Source organism: Danio aesculapii, chromosome 7 (genome assembly GCF_903798145.1).
Source record: "Danio aesculapii chromosome 7, fDanAes4.1, whole genome shotgun sequence".
NCBI classification, from domain to species: Eukaryota; Metazoa; Chordata; class Actinopteri; order Cypriniformes; family Danionidae; genus Danio; species Danio aesculapii.
In genome coordinates this window covers 24,709,602-24,727,843 of record NC_079441.1, presented here as the reverse complement: position 1 = coordinate 24,727,843, position 18,242 = coordinate 24,709,602, and the positions used below count along the sequence as shown (strand labels likewise).

General features: G+C 35.5%; 1 protein-coding gene and 2 non-coding genes across 4 annotated transcripts; 2 read left to right on the top strand and 1 right to left on the bottom strand.

Moving 5' to 3' along the window:
* Positions 1-9,674: 9,674 nt before the first annotated feature.
* zgc:77439 (uncharacterized protein LOC378987 homolog) lies at positions 9,675-17,324 on the top strand. Of its 2 annotated transcripts, none has more exons than XM_056461391.1 (8): positions 9,675-9,759; positions 11,405-11,658; positions 12,550-12,688; positions 12,939-13,081; positions 13,327-13,379; positions 13,865-13,989; positions 16,315-16,629; positions 16,726-17,324. In XM_056461391.1, the coding sequence occupies exons 2-8, from the start codon at positions 11,444-11,446 to the stop codon at positions 17,083-17,085; spliced, it is 1,350 nt and encodes a 449-aa protein (XP_056317366.1). In that variant the 5' UTR covers positions 9,675-9,759; positions 11,405-11,443; the 3' UTR covers positions 17,086-17,324. The 2 variants fall into 2 exon arrangements, with proteins under 2 accessions (XP_056317366.1, XP_056317365.1); XM_056461390.1 differs by lacking the exon at positions 9,675-9,759 and adding an exon at positions 11,218-11,325.
* Positions 10,017-10,098, top strand: trnas-uga (transfer RNA serine (anticodon UGA)). The gene has a single exon. It is a non-coding gene; the product is annotated as a tRNA-Ser (tRNA).
* A 524-nt stretch (positions 17,325-17,848) lies between the features above and the next one.
* On the bottom strand, positions 17,849-17,922 carry trnat-agu (transfer RNA threonine (anticodon AGU)). Its single transcript has one exon. It is a non-coding gene; the product is annotated as a tRNA-Thr (tRNA).
* Positions 17,923-18,242: the final 320 nt, after the last annotated feature.

Genomic DNA, 18,242 nt, shown 5'->3' with positions numbered 1-18,242 from the left:
CAACCTACACGTTAATCTGCTTTCTCAAGGAGATCCTCCTTTTGTTTCTTTTCATATGTATGTCCATGTGCTTTCTGGTATTTAAAAATAAATTATTGCGTATATTGTAATAGCTAAGTAATCCTCAGCAAAACTGCCTCCCACGTGGAAAATTTCAGCCTATTACTAATGTGTGTTTTGACCATATCTGACATCAAAAAGTATTGTTGCAACATTTTAATTAAATCGAAATTGTATGTATAATATTATTTTATATTTTTTAAAAAAAGTATTATAAGACTAAGTGAGGTGTAATGGCTTAATTTTCTCCCCTAAATATGTATTTCCCTATATAAACATTAGCGCGCCGTGTGCAATGATGGAAAACTCTTGTACAGCAATTTAAACAACACTTACTGTTAAGGTGAAACAGACCATAGCAAAAAATATGATACTTGTAATGATTTGGGCAGCAACAGATTGAAGATTCAAATGCAGATTTATTTTGAGAACATCAGGCAGGCACGTTAAATACAGGGGTAAAATTTAGCATGAGGGTAAACCAAAAGAGTAGTCGAAGTCACAGGTGAAGAGGTCGAAGCAGGCAGCAAAACAACATAAACCGTAAACTAGTGATGTGAAGTTGTGCACTGAGGCTTCGAAGCATGTATCAAAAAGATGATACTCACGTGACTGCTTCGAATTTTTATTCAAAGGTGTAAACACCCTTGTGGGTTAGTAAAGTATATATAGCAAGAGATTAGGTGTTGATTACAAACATTTCCACTGTTTCAAAACACTGCACCGGCCCCATGCACCAGTAATTCAACTAAAATACAAAAGTAATTTATAGTAAAAAGCTTTTGAAACATACTAAAGCTTACTAGCATATTTTCTACAACTATTTTAAAAGAATGCCACAGTATATTGTTGTATAGTGTATAACAGAGGCCAGCTGGTGAGTGCACTGCAAAAGCCTCATTCTATAGCCTCTGCTTAGAGCATTCGCCTCTCATGCAGGAATCACTGGTTCGATCCCGCTTGAATCAAGTTGGATTATGATAATTGTAAATATATTTGATTACTTTGGATTTTACTACAGTCATCAGTGGTATATAACATTCCTTAAATGTAAAAAGAACTACAGTAATTGATTCATTTGTTTATGTTACTATTGTTGTATTACTACATGATTGAGTTGGTCAGTTGTGAACATGTGACATTCTTGCAACATGCTTCAACCAGCAGGGGTCTTCATCAAGCTCTGATTTGGAAAGCTTCGAGTAACGAACCTTTTTTTTATCTAATTCAGTTGAAAGATTCACTGGTTCAGAAAGCTTCATTTCACCATCACTACCGTAAACAAACAATGGGTCAGAAAACATGGCAAGACAACACAAGAAAATGCTTAGTAATGCTCACTATGGATTCAGCACTGGATACGTGTGTATAGTGTATATAGTCCCAGTAATCATTTATGAGAAGCTTCAGCTAAGTGTGTAATCAAGGGGATATCTGGAACTGGTGTGTGAGTGCAGTTCATGATGGGATATGTAGTTCAATTCAGTGGCAGATGTGATGTGTAGAGTGCCCTCTAGCATGTCGGGTTGGCACTCAACCGGGTGACTGTGACAATACTTGCTATAGAAAGGAAATAAGTTTAAATTTAAACTGCTTTGCTTGCTTTTTTTCTTGCGTTTTCGCCATCTTAGTTACTCACTAGCTTGTTTAACCTGTGTATATATACCCATATGTTTCAGTTGTTTACAGAGTTGCCAGGTTCAGATATAATATGCGACTTTGGGCTTTTTTTATCGAGCTGTAATAAAATAATAGGCTGGATTTTTGGTAGCATTGTTTTGTTGAAAATTAATGCGCAACTTTGTTTCTTTATGTTTATGATTACTGTTTTCTTCTATGTTTAGCACGGCATGGTCTGTTTACAGCTAATAGTCAATCAGTGCAATAAAATGATCACCTTGAAGATAGGTGTGCAAGTGTACATGAGGGAAGAGTGTACAACAACAGAAGCATGAACAACAACAATAATGGCAACAACAAAAATGTATGTGTCAGGACATTGCAAGTAAGCATGACAGTTTGGTTACTAATAAACTTTATCTTTATTTGCTGTTGTTTGTTGTGCAGTGGATGAGAGTTAAAGTCTTTTTTTCATTATTGTGGTCAGTGCCACCTCGCATGTGGACAAGAATTTCTTTCATGTTGAGTTTGAAAAACAGTTTATCAAAGATTTGCCTCAGCTATTGCATCACGCTCACTGTGAAAGGGCCTTAATAATGAAACCCACCTATGCTGATGTAGACAGGTGGTGCTGGGGAAGGAGGGAGGCTAAATTCTTAATGCTTACACTATATAGAAGTCAGGTCGTAACGGAAAGAAATAAGGATATGTATTGTACAGTAAGCTGATCAGACGAATTTCACGTCTGAATTTTGTATTTAAACATCAAGCAGTAAATTTCAGTATATTCAGATGACATTGTTTTCTAAAGTATGCTTTATTTTCTCAAATTCAAATGAGTCAATCTTTACTGCTTTGCTTGAGTTTATTAATTCCTACAATGTGCATAACTTTTAAGGTCTGGTGATTGCATCAGAACTGTACTGGGAACTGTTTTAAATTCTGAGCTTTTTTCCTGTTTGTTTATTATTACAGTGGAACGGCGGATTATGTAATTTTTCAAAAGAGCCTTATAAATCCAGATTTATATAAGCAGGTATGTTTGTTGAGTTTTCTCAGCATTCTTAAGACACACCTAAATATCTTTGGTCAGAAGTCTTCATAAATTTCAGCATTTACTATTCAGAGCATTTTATTGTTTACTTAATACTGCAATCATATAGGAGACACGACACTGATGGCAGTAAGGATGCATTTTGCTCCCATGTTTGAAATTTTGCCTTTGAAAAATAAAGGTGATGTTGGATGTTATCAATGTTAAACATCTGTATGTGATAATAACATTGTGATGACTGTGAAGATACAATGATATATGCTGATAATGGCATTCAAATATGACTGAACTGCTTAATGCTGATGGTGGACAGATTTTTATCTTCTAGAATTACACAGACATGCAAAAAAATAAAAGATTTTAGACATATGAAAGTGCACGCACAGTAGAATGCATTAAAATATAGAACTTCCTTTTCAACCTTGCTTATTCCATGAAGCAATCATGAAATCTTTCCTGTTCACAAAACGTTCATTACAACAGAGTTGTTTTTCAAATTACTGGTAATATAGATGATAAAACCTTTAGTTTCAAGTCCTTGATGTTGATTGCTCAATAGCTGTGTTTCATCTGAGATAACGCAGGGCTGTAACGGAGCATATCTGTGTTTCACTGCACAACGCTCTTGGCAACATAAACAATCAATATGCTGTCAAAATTATTGGATTGAACCATCTATGTATGCAGAGGAAATATAATTGAGAGTTTTAGATAATATTGCATGTTCATCAAGTTGTATTGTTTAGTGAAGCTTCTCATTGATGAATTCCAGCCGCCTTTTCTAGTTTAAACAAATCAGTTAAAGTTATTAACATTAAACACTCTATAATATCAAGTAATATAATAATAATAATCTATAATAAATAATATAATAACTTTATTTTCCATGATGTCTTAAATCAATAATGTAGTCAATTAAAAAAAAACTGTAATGAGGCTCAAGAAGGAAACATGATGTTATTTAAAATGGATGAACAGTTAATTGTACTTATTGAGTTCTTAATAAAAAAATATAAATTAAAAAAGCGAAAAATAGACACATCATCGTGTTCGAAAGTTTACATCCCCTGTTCTAAATGCGTTGTGTTTCCTACTCGGGGAACAGTAAATGTTTTCTACATTTGTAATATGTTTGGGTCCCTCGGTTGCTTTTAGTGTATATAAAATATCATTTAGCCATTGTTATAATATTCAGAAAATGTTGGAAAATGGAAGAATATGTTGGATTTTGTATGAAGAACGGTCCAACTGCTCAGACAAACAACTTATATCACCATAAATTATTAAAACAATCGTGTGTTTTCCACGTAATAGTTAAGATTTAAGGGTGTGTACTTTTATGGATTCAGTGGAAGACGGTACATATTTATACCTTAAAAGTACAAATATGTACCTCATAGTACCCTAAAGGTACAAAAGTATAAGTATACAAAAATGTTCCTTTAAGGTGTTAATGTGAACCTGTAAGGTACAAAAGTGTACCTTTTGAAATGGTATCGCCCCGTGACAGCATTTGTACCTTTATTTCTAACTGTGTAAAACCATTTTTCTCTCTTTCCCTCCGTTTTCTATGTCTTTGCTAGCTGGTCTGCAGATGTCATAGCTGAAGAATCACCAGTTTACACTAGTTGCCAAAGACTGTTTAATTTAATGTTGAAATGAAGTAAATGTCATTCAAATTATAAGGAATCACTTTTGTCATCTAAACACTTTTCAGATGTAACTGTAATTTGATTATCAGTCATTGAAAGTGTAACTGTAATGAAACAAAATTACCCATATACTGCATTTTGTATACTATCCATTCTATGTTCTGCATAAAACATTTGCCAGAGTAATTGGCAGTTCATTTCACTGTGGTGACCAACTGATAAATCAGGGACTAAGCTGAAGGATATTGAGCGAGTGAGTGTATTTTATATGGAAGATATTCAATAAATACACATATTATAGATATCAGAGCAGGTCATGAGAAGTAAAGAATGATATATTAGGAGACTTCTAACGTGACAGGTTGTTAAACAAACATGAATTATATAGCGCCGGTATTAATAAGATTACTTTGAGAGGTGTTTGTTAAAAAAACTGGACAACTGTTGGAAATAGACGGTTCTTTATTCAAGATGTTTTTCTTGATGTCTGTGATCTCAGGATTCTAATCCTCTTATCCCTTGTGGTGGTTTGATGGATTTATGGATTATGCTGTATACAGTGGGAGCTCTCGACCTGTGATTTATGATCTGACAAAAGGATTTTGTCTTATTTTGATCTCTCCATTGTCATATTGTACATTAATGAGTGATTCCAGAATGATTTGGCTTTGAAAAAACAGAAGCGGTGCTAACTACAGCTCTGGATCAAAACTCGATAACAACTTTGAAGTAGACTCCTTATTTATACAGACCTTTAATAATGTCATTATACTTATCTAAACCTACATTATTTGTGTTACTTGAAAGAAAATAAATATTAAGAATTTTTTAAATAAAAAATCTATGGATTTACAAAGAAATCTTTGCCATTTCTATTCAGTTTAACTAATTACTAAAATAATTACAAACAAGATAACATTTAATAAATCTACATTACCTTAAATGAGAAGTAAATGAAATCAGAAAGGTTAATGTGTATAAAATCTGTAATAGTATCTCGATGCCAAAAAGATCTGCTGTGAACTTTCTCAGTTTGAGAAAGAATAATGTTTTATTTCATACTCTTATTGAATTTACTTGTATTTGATTGTGTTTAACTAAATGTCGTTGCAGGCACACTTCAATGTGATAATGTGTCTCATCGTTTATAGGGAAAGAAAATAGGTTTATTACAGGACCTCAAATCAAAATGGAAATAAGCAGCTTTTAATGACCCACGCAGCGCTGACTGAAAACCTGAATTTCTCTTTTGTTGTTTTAAATCAGCATTTCAGTGGTACTTCTATGGTATTGTTAAAGATCCTTCATTTACAGAAGCTGATCTGATTCTTCCTTTTTACGGCTGTAGCGTGTATAAAATGCTGTAAAGGTTTAATTGGCATTGCGTTTGGTTATTATGCCGTATGTGGTTGCCAGCAACAGAACTAAACAATGCACTTGTGAAATGTGGATAGAGTTCATTGATCTTTGCACAAAAAGGTCCACTTGGCTGATCTGAGTGTGTGTGACTCTGGGTGTGGTTCACACTCGTTCAAACTCGTTCACATTTATTGAACAGTTGAATCACAATTTGAATTGGCATATTACTTTTGACCACTGTCATTACAGTCCATCAGGGTCACATTCTGACTCACCCTATGCTTTATTAGTCTGTTATAGCTACTGCGACATAACATCACATAACAGGCATGTATTCTATCTATTTTAGGTCTAGATTGATCAATTGTATAGTGGCTGGTTATATATGTAGACTGTAGTGCAAATGCTATAGGGCTTCGCTTTGTTCCCAATGTTATATCATATTATGATATGTTTGTTGACATGGTGTTACCTTGCTGTTTACAGCAAACAACTGTAGCAAAGACAGTTTATATGGAAGACTTATTGAATTATATATATATATATATATATATATATATATATATATATATATATATATATATATATATATATATATATATATATATATATATATATATATATAAATTATATATTTTGTCGCCTTACAGCAAGAAGGTCGCTGGTTCGAGTCCCGGCTGGGTCAGTTTTCATGTTCTCCCCATGTTGGGTTTCCTCCGGGTGCTCCTGTTTCCCCCACAGTCCACAGACATGGGCTATATCTGAATTGAATTAGCTAAATTGGCCGTAGTGTATGTGTGTGAATGTGTATGGGTGTTTCCCGGTACTGGGTTATGGCTGGAAGGGCATCCACTGTGTAAAACATATGCTGGATAAGTTGACGGTTCATTCTGCTGTGGCGATCCCTGAAGAATATAGGGACTAAGCCGAAGGAAAATAATAAATGAATATATATACATATAAATAAATATACTGTAAGTTTCTATGGTATATTATACTATAGTACACCACAGTTTATTGCAGTAAAAACTAAAGTATACTATGTATTACAGTTTAGTAGTTCACAAATAAAGTGCTGTAAATATATACAGTATACTGAAAAAAATTATTCAAAGATGATTCCTTGGATTTACTCATTTTTTTTACGTTAAGTGGTTGTAAACAATTTATTTGGGCTGAATTTAAACAAACAAATTAAGTTGAACATTGCTCAATTTTATTTGTTTGTTTAAATTCAACACAAATAAATTGTTTGCAACAGTTTTGCATGCAACACTTTTTTCAGTTCACTTTACTAGTATGGTTCAAATGTACTATAGTTCAAATAGTACTATAGTATTTCCATGAAGGTTGTAAGGTTAGTCTTTCTTAAAGGGTTTTCTTCTTTTTTCCTAGTTATATATTGACTTTTATATTTGTAATTGGCATTGCATCTGCATAAACTAGGAAAAAATTAGAAAACTAAACTTGGCTTATATAATATCAAAGACGTTAACTTATGAGAGACCAGTTTGTTAGTTTCTGATTAATTTAATTTTGAAAAAATATTAGTGTAAATGATGTAAAAACAGTTTTACTTACTAAAGTTATCTGAAACATTAAAGTAGAACATTTAATAGCACTAAATGTGCTTTCTGTGGTGGGTAGCGCTGTCACCTTACAGCAAGAAGGTTGCTGGTACAAGCCTCGGCTGGGTCATATGGAATTTTTGTGTGGAGTTTGCATGTTCTCCCCGTGTTTGCGTGGGTTTCCTCCAGGTGCTCTGATTTCCCCTACAAGTCCAAAGACATGTGCTATAGGTGAATTGGGTAAGCTAAAATGTCCATAGTGTATGTGTGTGAATGAGAGTGTGTGGGTGTCTCCCAGTGATGGGTTGCAGCTGGACCTCAGATTAATAAAGGGACTAAGCCAAAAATATAATGGATTAATGCATTCTGTGTATATAAAATCTCTTTCTAAATTTTACATGATGCTGACATCTGACACCCAGGCACTATGGATCCTTATGTCTGTGAAATACCTCCACCTACTGGATGATGACTGACATGCATGCATAAAACTTTTTAAGCATAGCTTACCATTGTAATTCAAAAGTATTTTTTATATGTGTAAATGAGTGTAATATACACTCATCTGCCACGTTGTTAGGTACACCTTACTTGTACTGCATTGGACACCCTTTTGCCTTCAGAACTGCCTTAATCCTTCAAGGAATAGATTCAACAAGTTACTGGAAATATTCCTCAGAGATTTTGGTTCATATTGACATGATAGCATCATGCAGTTGCTGCAGATTTGTCAGCTGCACATCAATGATACGAATCTCTCTTTCCACCACATCCCAAAGGTGCTCTATTGGATTGAGATCTGGTGACTGTGGAGGCCATTTGAGTACAGTGAACTCATTGTGATGTTCAAGAAAACAGTCTGAGATGATTCACGCTTTATGACATGGCGCCTTGTCCTGCTGGAAGTAGCAGTCAGAAGATGGGTGCACTGTGGTCATACAGGGATGGACATGGTCAGCAACAATACCCACACCATTACACCACCACCAGCAGCCTGAACCGTTGATACAAGGACAGATGGATCCATGCTTTCATGTTGTTGATGCCAAATTCTGACCCTACCATCCGAATGTTGCAGCAGAAATTGAGATTCATCAGACCAGACAACATTTTTCGAATCTTCCAATTTTGGTGAACCTGTGCGAATTGTAGCCTCAGTTTCCTGTGGCACCTGCTGTGGGCTTCTTATGCTGTAGCCAATCCACCTCAAGGTTTGACGTGTTGTGGATTCAGAGATGCTCTTGCTGTTGCCTTTCTATCAGCTCTAACCAGTCTGTCCATTTTCTGACCTCTGGCATCAACAAGGCATTTGTGCCCACAGAACTGCCACTCACAGGATATTTTCTTTTTTTTGGACCATTCTTTGTGGACCCTAGAGATGGTTGTGCGTAAAAATTCCAGTAGATCAGCAGTTTCTGAATTACACAGACCAGCCTGTTTGGCACCAACAACCATGCCACATTTAAAGTCACTTAAATCACCTTTCTTCCCCATTCTGATGGTGTTTGAACTGCAGCAGATCGTCCTTATCATGTTGACATGCCTAAATGCACTGAGTTGCTGCCATGTAATTGGCTAATTAGAAATTTGTGTTAAGGAGCGGTTCGACATGTGTACCTAATAAAGTACCTAATAAAGTGGCCGGTGAGTGTAAGTGTGTGCACAAGCATTGTTGTGTATGACAATTATGCTGTGTCTGTAAATAATTTCACTCAGTTATTATGAATAATGTTTTTACTTGTTTTACTTGTTTTAAAAAAGAATAAGAAAACAACAATAAAGCAAAAAATTAAATAACTAAAAAATAATTTAAAAATTAAATAAAAATTAAATGTACAAAACAGATGTATGTTACATTCAGATCTCAAAATATGTACTTCTATGATTGTATAAACTTTAAATAGACAAATATTTGTCATTAGTTTTTTAAGTTACAAAAAGACACAATTGAATTAAATTTGAGTTTAGATGGGCTTATAGGGGCTGGTGAAGAAGAAATTTGGTAGATTTTGCGAGTAGACTCAAAAGGTGATGATGTGGATAAAAACAAAAATAGTCTTCTAGTTCCCAGCACAACAATAAGAAGGGTTGAAATAAAGTAGATGTCTTTGGGGTCAGTGCGAAACCCCTGAACTCACAAAGTTTCCATGATGCGAGCTCGTAACTTTAAATGTCACTCTGAGAAATCTTAATTATTTACAAGAAACCGTTTGTATATTGAGGAGTAGCGAATAATTTAATTATTTTTTTAAATAGTATAGAAACAAACTACAGTATTGATTTAATAATTTCACCGTGTGTAATTTACGGTGCAAAATTATAATTGGGGAGGGCATTTGGCAACCAAAGGCGTCACGTGACGCACTCGAAAAAACGGCTAAGTAGGCCAGCGTCTGTTTGCTGGAGGTCCACAGAAGCAACCTTTATCTTTCAGCCTCATTTTACGGTACGATTAATTCTACATTTATCTCCGAAAACACATTAACTTTTTTAATGATTTGAAAATACTTTATTTCAAAATAACTTTTTACATAATCATAGAATCGGTGTTCATTTTGGGTAGCAAAGGCTGACTAATGTTACGTCAATTTTACACCGGACCGTTTGCGCGTTATTATGTTATGTTCAGCTTTATAAACAATTGGTACGTCTTCTTTGGTCTTCACAACAACAAAACAGGAAGTTGCAGCGATATTTTCCGGTGCTGCGATGGCCGAGTGGTTAAGGCGTTGGACTTGAAATCCAATGGGGTCTCCCCGCGCAGGTTCGAACCCTGCTCGCAGCGAAAATCTATTGTTTTGAAGAAGTGAAAATTGCAGCCATACGCTCCACAAGATGGCTAGTATTTGCAAAAAATGCTCATTCCAACAAGAAAAGATAGGAAGGTGGTAATTTCATACAAGCACGTTTGTGAGTTAGTGAAGGCTCGCCAAGTTTGCAAAAAACTGAAAGAGATTTTTCATCCAGGTATTAAAAAACCCACTAAAACATCTTAAACTTTTGCATTAGAGTATGCTAAAGAATAGTTTAAGTTAGTTGACATATTGAGCAAAATAATCAAAGTGAAAACTTTTTGAAAACTTGTGACTGATTTATGGATAAATAACTGGCAACGGGCACACATAAGTTGATCAGATGTATTTGTTATGAATTGGCTGTTATGAATTGGCTGAACATTTTAACCTATGTTCAGATAAATGCACCACTAAAGTAGTTCTATACGCAAAAGCAGTTTGACCAAGCATGGTAAAAATGTAAAGTTGCCTTTAATATTGCCTTATTATTCATAATATATTAAAATACGGTATATGCAGATGCATATGCACTCGTGTAAGCACCACGTGGAACACTGACACCTATTGAGTATAGCCGGTAACAGCATAATTTATGTGTAAAAGGCAGTTCACCTTCTTCACAAAGCTCATGATTCAGCGCAGCGTTATCATTGATAGAATGTAGGCTAAAATTAGTAAAAAAAAATTTTACATTTTAATCAAAGTTATGCAATATTTCATATGCCAGAAGGGGGATAATCTCAAGAAAATGTGGCAATAGTTTAAAAGCAACCAAATTACCGCGGACTTGGCAACCCTAGCACAAGTTTTCAACTTTTGAGATATTTAAAAAAGGTGGTCTCATGTTGAGAGAACACTGTCAAAATTGTTCCAAAACTTATTTCCTACGTAGCCATATGGTCTTCCAGAAATTCATCACATGTAACTTTTCTCTCTAAATAGTTATAATAAAACAAACCAAATATGCACGTGTTGCTATTCTAAATTCGTATTTAGGTCTTAATTTATTGTTTTCTCGGGCAGTTTGCTATGAAAAAAGAAGTGCCACCAAAGCACAAAGGGTTAACACGATTGAGCTGCCGGTGAGCTGGACAGATTCCAGCGCGCACTCGATAAAATTAGCGAAGTATTGAGTCTCGTCCGCTTTGACAGACTGACGGATCCCGGTGCTGCTGGTCGTCCGAGGACAGCTGTAGAGACCAACTTCATATCCTACAGTATGCGGGATATAAAATCACTGTGATCTGACTCCACACAGTCTCGTTTTACCAATGTGTTTTTCGTCTGTTTTGACAGGTGTCAACTTTCTGGTTCATACCCGCAGTGTGCAGTACAATGCCCGGCATAAGGAAGCTGCGCGTGGCTGTTATCGGCGCCGGTGCTGCGGGACTCTGCGCTGCCCGTCACCTGCTCTCCCGCCCGGACACCTTCGCGGCGCCGGTGGTCTACGAGCTCACTAAGAACATCGGAGGAACCTGGGTCTATGAGGAAAAAGTGGGACACTATGAAGATGGCTCACCGATTCACAGCAGCATGTACAGAGACCTCAGGTGAAATGTTCAGGGCCAGGGTTCATCCCTTTATATGGGGGTAGTAGTATAAGTGAAATAGTTAGTTTTATTGCACAGTAATACACACTGCATGATATATGGATATGAAAACTTTAAGTTATGAATAAAACATTAAGTAGTAATCTATGTGTAAATGATTGTGGTTTCATATTGAAATGTATAGTCAATGTTTATATATTGGAAACTGTATATATCTACAGTTAAAGTCAGAATTATTAGCCCCCTTTGAACTATTTCTTTTTTAAAAGATTTCCTAAATTATGTTTAACAGAGCAAGGAAATTTTCACAGTATGTCTGATAATATTTTTTCTTCTGGAGAAAGTCTTATTTGTTTTATTTCGGCTAGAAGAAAAGCAGTTTTTATTTTTATTTTTTAAAACATTTTATGGTCAACCTTATTAGCCCCTTTAAGCTATTTATTTTTTTCGATAGTTTACAGAACAAACCATCAACAAACCCTAACCTGCCTAATTAACCTAGTTAAGCCTTTAAATGTCACTTTAAGCTGTATAGAAGTGTCTTGAAAAATAATAGTCAAATATTATTTACTGTCATCATGACAAAGATAAAATAAATCAGTTATTAGAAATGAGTTATTAAAACTATTATGTTTAGAAATGTGCTGAAAAAATCTTCTCTCCGCTAAACAGAAATTGAGGGAAAAAATAAACTGGGCTAATAATTCTGACTTCAACTGTATATATGTATTGTTTTTGCTACATTTTCTTTCATTCTGTACTAAAGGTGAAATGTTTTATAATAATCATAATATTTCTAACTTGTTGAAATGGCTAAAATTGCATTATATTTTCTACTAAGTGGTACTGTAGTTTTATAGTGTGTTGTCATATGTTTGTCTCGCATTACAGAACCAATATTCCCAAGGAGGTGATGTCTTTCCCTGACTTTCCTTTTGCAAAACACCTCTCTTCTTTTGTTCACCACACCGAGGTACGAAAGTACCTTGAGCAGTACTGTGATCATTTTCGCCTTCGGGACTACATACAGGTAAAAAACAACACATTTCTCTTTTTTTTAAACATACTTTCACCTGGTTGTTCATGTTCATGCTTTTTCCACAGTTTTGACAGATAATCATTAATTGTGCTGTTTATGACCAGTCAGAAATCACACACCTTATCTTTATGGTATATTTATGGATGGTCTACAGGGATTGTGGAAAATAACTAGAGAGTTAGTGGATGCTTGTGTACAATGACAAAAAGTATTGATTTGTGTATTTCTTTCTCCTACCAAGTTTGGGACCTCAGTGGCCTCAGTGAACCCAGTCTCTGTGAAGGATGGGTGGAATGGTTTGGCATGGAACGTCACCTCCAATAATGGTTTAGACCACAACAAATCCACTACAGAGCGCTTTGATGCTGTCATGGTGTGTAACGGGTAGGTGCTCAGCAAAACGCTTCAAAACCTTCCTACGTTGCACTATAGTTAAAATGTACATGCCTGGATCAATAAGGACATCGGGTACAGGAGATTAAACAGTAACTAATGATGCAATGAAACTATACTGCACTTTCACTCATATACTGTGCCAGCTGTCCTGGCTATAATTCCATTATATTATTAAAAGGAGATCGTTTTTTACAAATTGAGTCTTACAAATGATTTTTGTGTGTTCATTGCAGACATTTCTATGACCCCTACATCCCTGCAATACCTGGACTGGACAAATTCAAAGGTTTTCTCTTTCATGTATTGCGTAATAGGCTTTTGCTGTTCCAGAGTCAATCAAAAGAATCTGATGTCTTGCGAACCAAGTATCTGTGTGCTTAGCGGCAAAACAACTTTGATATGTGCTGAGACTTGCAGATTCCTGAAGCTGTAATACTGTTACTGTTGCAACATGTTATCAGTCTATCAGATCGGTGGTCTACTGAGAAATGCTTTAGAAAGAATCTCAGCCCCTGTTGAGAGTAGACCCAATTTTGGTTAATCATTATTATATTACTTTAAGTTAAACGTTGAGTTAATTGTATATAGTATCCAGAATTCAATAGGTTTGAAGTTCTAGTAGCTGACAATAATGGAATGAAACTTAATTTATATGATATTATTGCAAATTATTAAGCAATGTTGGTTTGAGGAGTGTGATTTATATGTTTTCTAGTTTGTACATCTTGTAATTTGAATAGCTTGTACATGTCCAATTGTCTGTTTATTTAGGGGAGCTGATACACAGTCATGATTACCGTAGTGCTGAACCTTTGGCAGGAAAGTCAGTGGTGCTGCTGGGAGCTGGTCTCTCGGGATTGGATATTGCCATGGAGCTCTCCAACGTTAATGCCAAGGTGTTATACAGTGCTTTTAATGTTCATCTATTCATAATAATGATAATAATGATGATAATCATTCATTCATAGATTTTTGACTTAAGGTTAGAATGCAGCGCATGACCTTTGCACAGATTTTTCCCCCGATTTACTGTCTGAACATGTTGACACTAGTTGCCTCTCTGTAGGTTTTGTGCATTGGGAGTTGCCTGATGCATGATGGGGACAGAGTTGAGAAGGCATTGAGAGTGCCATTATTTGCTTTTTCATTAACCTTCATATTGTTTACAGCAGTTTGCAGAACTTCTATTTATTGAATTTCATGATGTGTTTTTTAGGCAATTCAGAAATGGTCAATTTCACAAATCTGCAATAGAAACACTTCTTTTCCCACACATTTACAGGTCACATGGCATACGAGAATTTTTTTTTTTTTTTTTTTTTTTGAGGCCTTGGAAAACACACCATTGATTAAACATTTGGCTGTGATACAGTATTTTAAAAAATCTATCAACAACCGTCATCAAGACTTTTGTCACTTTTATAAGAGAAAAGATTACAAATGATTAAAAAGAAAAAAGATTACAAATTTCGTTTGCATAAAATCAGTTAATGGAAATGATATCTTTTTGCAGTAGTTTTGTCATTTATATTTACACAAATTTTGTGCAAATCTTTAATGGAGATTTATCATAGTAATGACTGCACAAACACAGCATGCAACCTGTTTACATAAAGGCTCTGAGCATCAGATCATTGATTGCCAACTGCTATCAAGTTTTTCTTCAATAGACTTCTCAAACTATAATGAAACACTCTCTTTTAGTCCAGATAACATAATTTGACATCTATTGCATGCAGGCGCACTTTTGACTGTTGGTTGGTTGTTGTAACCATTCAACAACATATTGTTTCACACTTTAGTTTTGAGTCCATAATGCAGCAGGTTAACAGCACAAAATTATAAGTGTGAATTGTGTCTTTACCAAATTTGAAAGATTTCCTTTCCTTTATTAAATATAACCCAGAGTTAGGCACAATGTGAAAAGCCCTTTATTGTAGTAATTTATCAATTGTCTCCTGAAAATTAGGTGCATGTTGCCTGTCTTTAAAAAAAGATTTGCATTCTAGCCATTAATGTTTATTCATGTTCAAATTCGTGACAAAAGACACCATGTTATGTTGTTTAGTTCATATATATATATCTACAGTTGAAGGCTAAATTATTAGCCCCACTTTGAATATTTACTTCTTTTTTTAAATATTTCCCAAATGATGTTCAACAGAGCAAGAAAATGTTCACAGTATGTTTGATAATATTTTTTCTTCTGGAGAAAGTGTTATTTGTTTCATTTTGGCTAGAATAAAAGCAGTTTTTAATTTTTTTAAAAAACATTTTACGGTCAAAATTATTAGCCCATTAAAGCTAATTTTTTTCAATAGTCTACAGAACAAACCATCGTTATACAATGACTTGCCTCATTACCCTAACTTGCCTGGTTAACCTATCTAACCTAGGTAAGTCTTTAAATGTCTCTTTAAGCTGTATAGAAGTGTCTTGAAAAATATCTAGTCAAATATTATTTACTGTCATCATGGCAAAGATAAAATAAATCAGTTATTAGGAATTATTTATTAAAACTATTATATTTTGAAATGTGTTGAAGAAATCTCTCCGTTAAACAGAAATTGGGGAAAAAATAAACAGGGCGGCTAATAATTCAGGGTGGCTAATAATTTTGACTTCAACTGTATATTTTATATACCACCATATGCTTATATGGAATAATATATAATATTATAGTATACTATATAAGAGTTTCTCAACCACTTTCCTGGAGGACCACCAGCACTGCATGTTTTGGATGTCTCCTTTGTCTGTCAGACTCATTACAGGTCTTTCAGTCTCTGCTAATGAGCTGATGATCTAAATCAGGTGTGCTTGGTTAAGGAGACATTGAAAATGTGCAGATCTGGTGGTCCTTCAGTAACGTGGTTGAGAAACACTGTACTATATATTATATAGTATTATACTGTATATATATATATATATATATATATATATATATATATATATATATATATATATATATATATATATATATATATATATATATATATATATATTATAGCAGTGTTTTTCAACCACGTTCCTGGAGGACCACCAGCTCTGCATGTTTTGGATGTCTCCTTTGTCAGTCACACCCATTACAGATCTTTCAGTCTCTGCTAATGAGATGATGATCTGAATCCCGTGCAGAGCTGGTGGTCCTCCAGAAACGTGGTTGAGAAGCACTGTATTATAGTATATTTTAATAGAGATTAATCATTATTGGTCTCCAGGTGATTCTGAGTCATGGACAGAAGCCTTTGACGTGTCCTCTTCCTCCTGGAGTCCAGCAGGCTCCTCCGGTCACTTCTGTGCTGGATGACGGCACTCTGGAGTTCAAAGATGGCAAGAAGGCCAATCCGGAAGTGTTCATGTTCTGCACTGGCTACAACTTCACCTTCCCATTCCTTGATGAGAAAGTGGGTGTAAAAGTGCAGGAGCACCTTGTCTCGCCCCTCTATAAGTTCCTAATTCCTCCAGCCTACCCGTCCCTCTTCATAGTGGGCATCTGCAGAGCCATATGCCCCTTCCCACATTTCCACATTCAGGTTAGTTCACTGTGTCACTGAGTTTTAACAATATATTATTCTTCTTTTGCTTTAAGTTGCTTTAAATAAAACAAAAACCTGATTTTTTCCCCCCAGTCTCAGTTTGTTGTGTCAGTGTTGGATGGTTCTTTCCGTCTGCCATCACGTGAGGATATGGAGAAGGATATCGAGCTGGATATTGCTGCCCGTCGTGCCCGTGGAATCGCCACTCGTCATATTCTTAAACTGGATTCAGAGCAGTGGGACTACAATGACGAGCTCGCCCATCTCGGGGGGTTCAAGCCCTTGCCCCGCTACTGGAGCAACTTGTATGAATCCAACAAGGTGTTTCGCGCCCGAGACATGCTCAATTACAAGACCCACAACTTCACCGTCCTCGATAACATGGAGTGGAAGGTGCATGATGTGAAGGGCCAGCAGCTGCAGAAGCCTCTGGCTGTTAATAAACAAATATAAGCTATGATTGAAACAATAACATGACCATTTAGGTGCTACCACACATACAGCAGCGTACTTGGTATATACACGAGTAAAATTAGGATTTAAAAAATGTGTTTAATACTTTGACTAATATGTTTTGCACCTATTTTTTATAAAATATCTTATCGAAACATTATTTTAAGAGTCCCCCTGGATAACTGATCTTATTGGTTGTCATAAGCTGCTTTTTAAATAATAAACTATAAATGAATTTACTTACAGTGTGTTAAAACAACAAGTTTTGTTGTCATCTAACAAGACCAATAATAATTTATATGGATAGCTTAACAAACATTCTCACACTCACATCATTCCAAACCTGACCTGCTTTTTTCATTCATTCATTGTTTTTTCCGCTTAGGCCCCTTATTTATCATGGGTCACCACCGCAGAATGAACCGCCAACTTATCCAGCTTATGTTTTATGCAGTGGATGCCCTTCCACCCACAACCCAGTACTGGGAAACATCCATACACATGCTCGAACCAGCGTCCTTCTTGCTGTGAGACAACAGTGCTACCCACTGACCGGCTTTTGATCAGATTTTGAGAATGCTTTTGTACATACGATGGAACATACAATTCCTGATAGCACAACCTAGTAAGTCATATTTTTAAACATATTACTTTTTTTTAAATCGCCACAAAGGCACTGCTTATTCTAGTGCATAATCAAAATGATCTAGAAGAGCACAGTAGTCAATGGATATCCTGAAATTTAAAACAAGGACACACCAAAAGGCACCGCTGGGATTCGAACCCAGGATCTCCTGTTTACTAGACAGGCGCTTTAACCAACTAAGCCACGGCGCCTTGTGACGGCGAGTTGAAATGTTGGTCTCAAGAACGTCATATCTGTTCAAGATAAATTCTTAACCCTGTCGAATTTGTTCTGCAGACTCGATGTTTCAACTCTGGAATCACACTATTAATACAGAAACCTCGGAACTTTCCCGCAATCCGTAATATTCATGAATATATATATTTATTTATGCGATATAGCTAACGTTAAGCTTCGTTTAAGTGGTTCACAAGCTTTAAAAAAATATCCTCAATCAAGTTTGAAGCCATTTTAATAAGATACATTGCTCAGAAATTCGATGAAAGAACAAATTCAGCGCATCCTAGTGAAA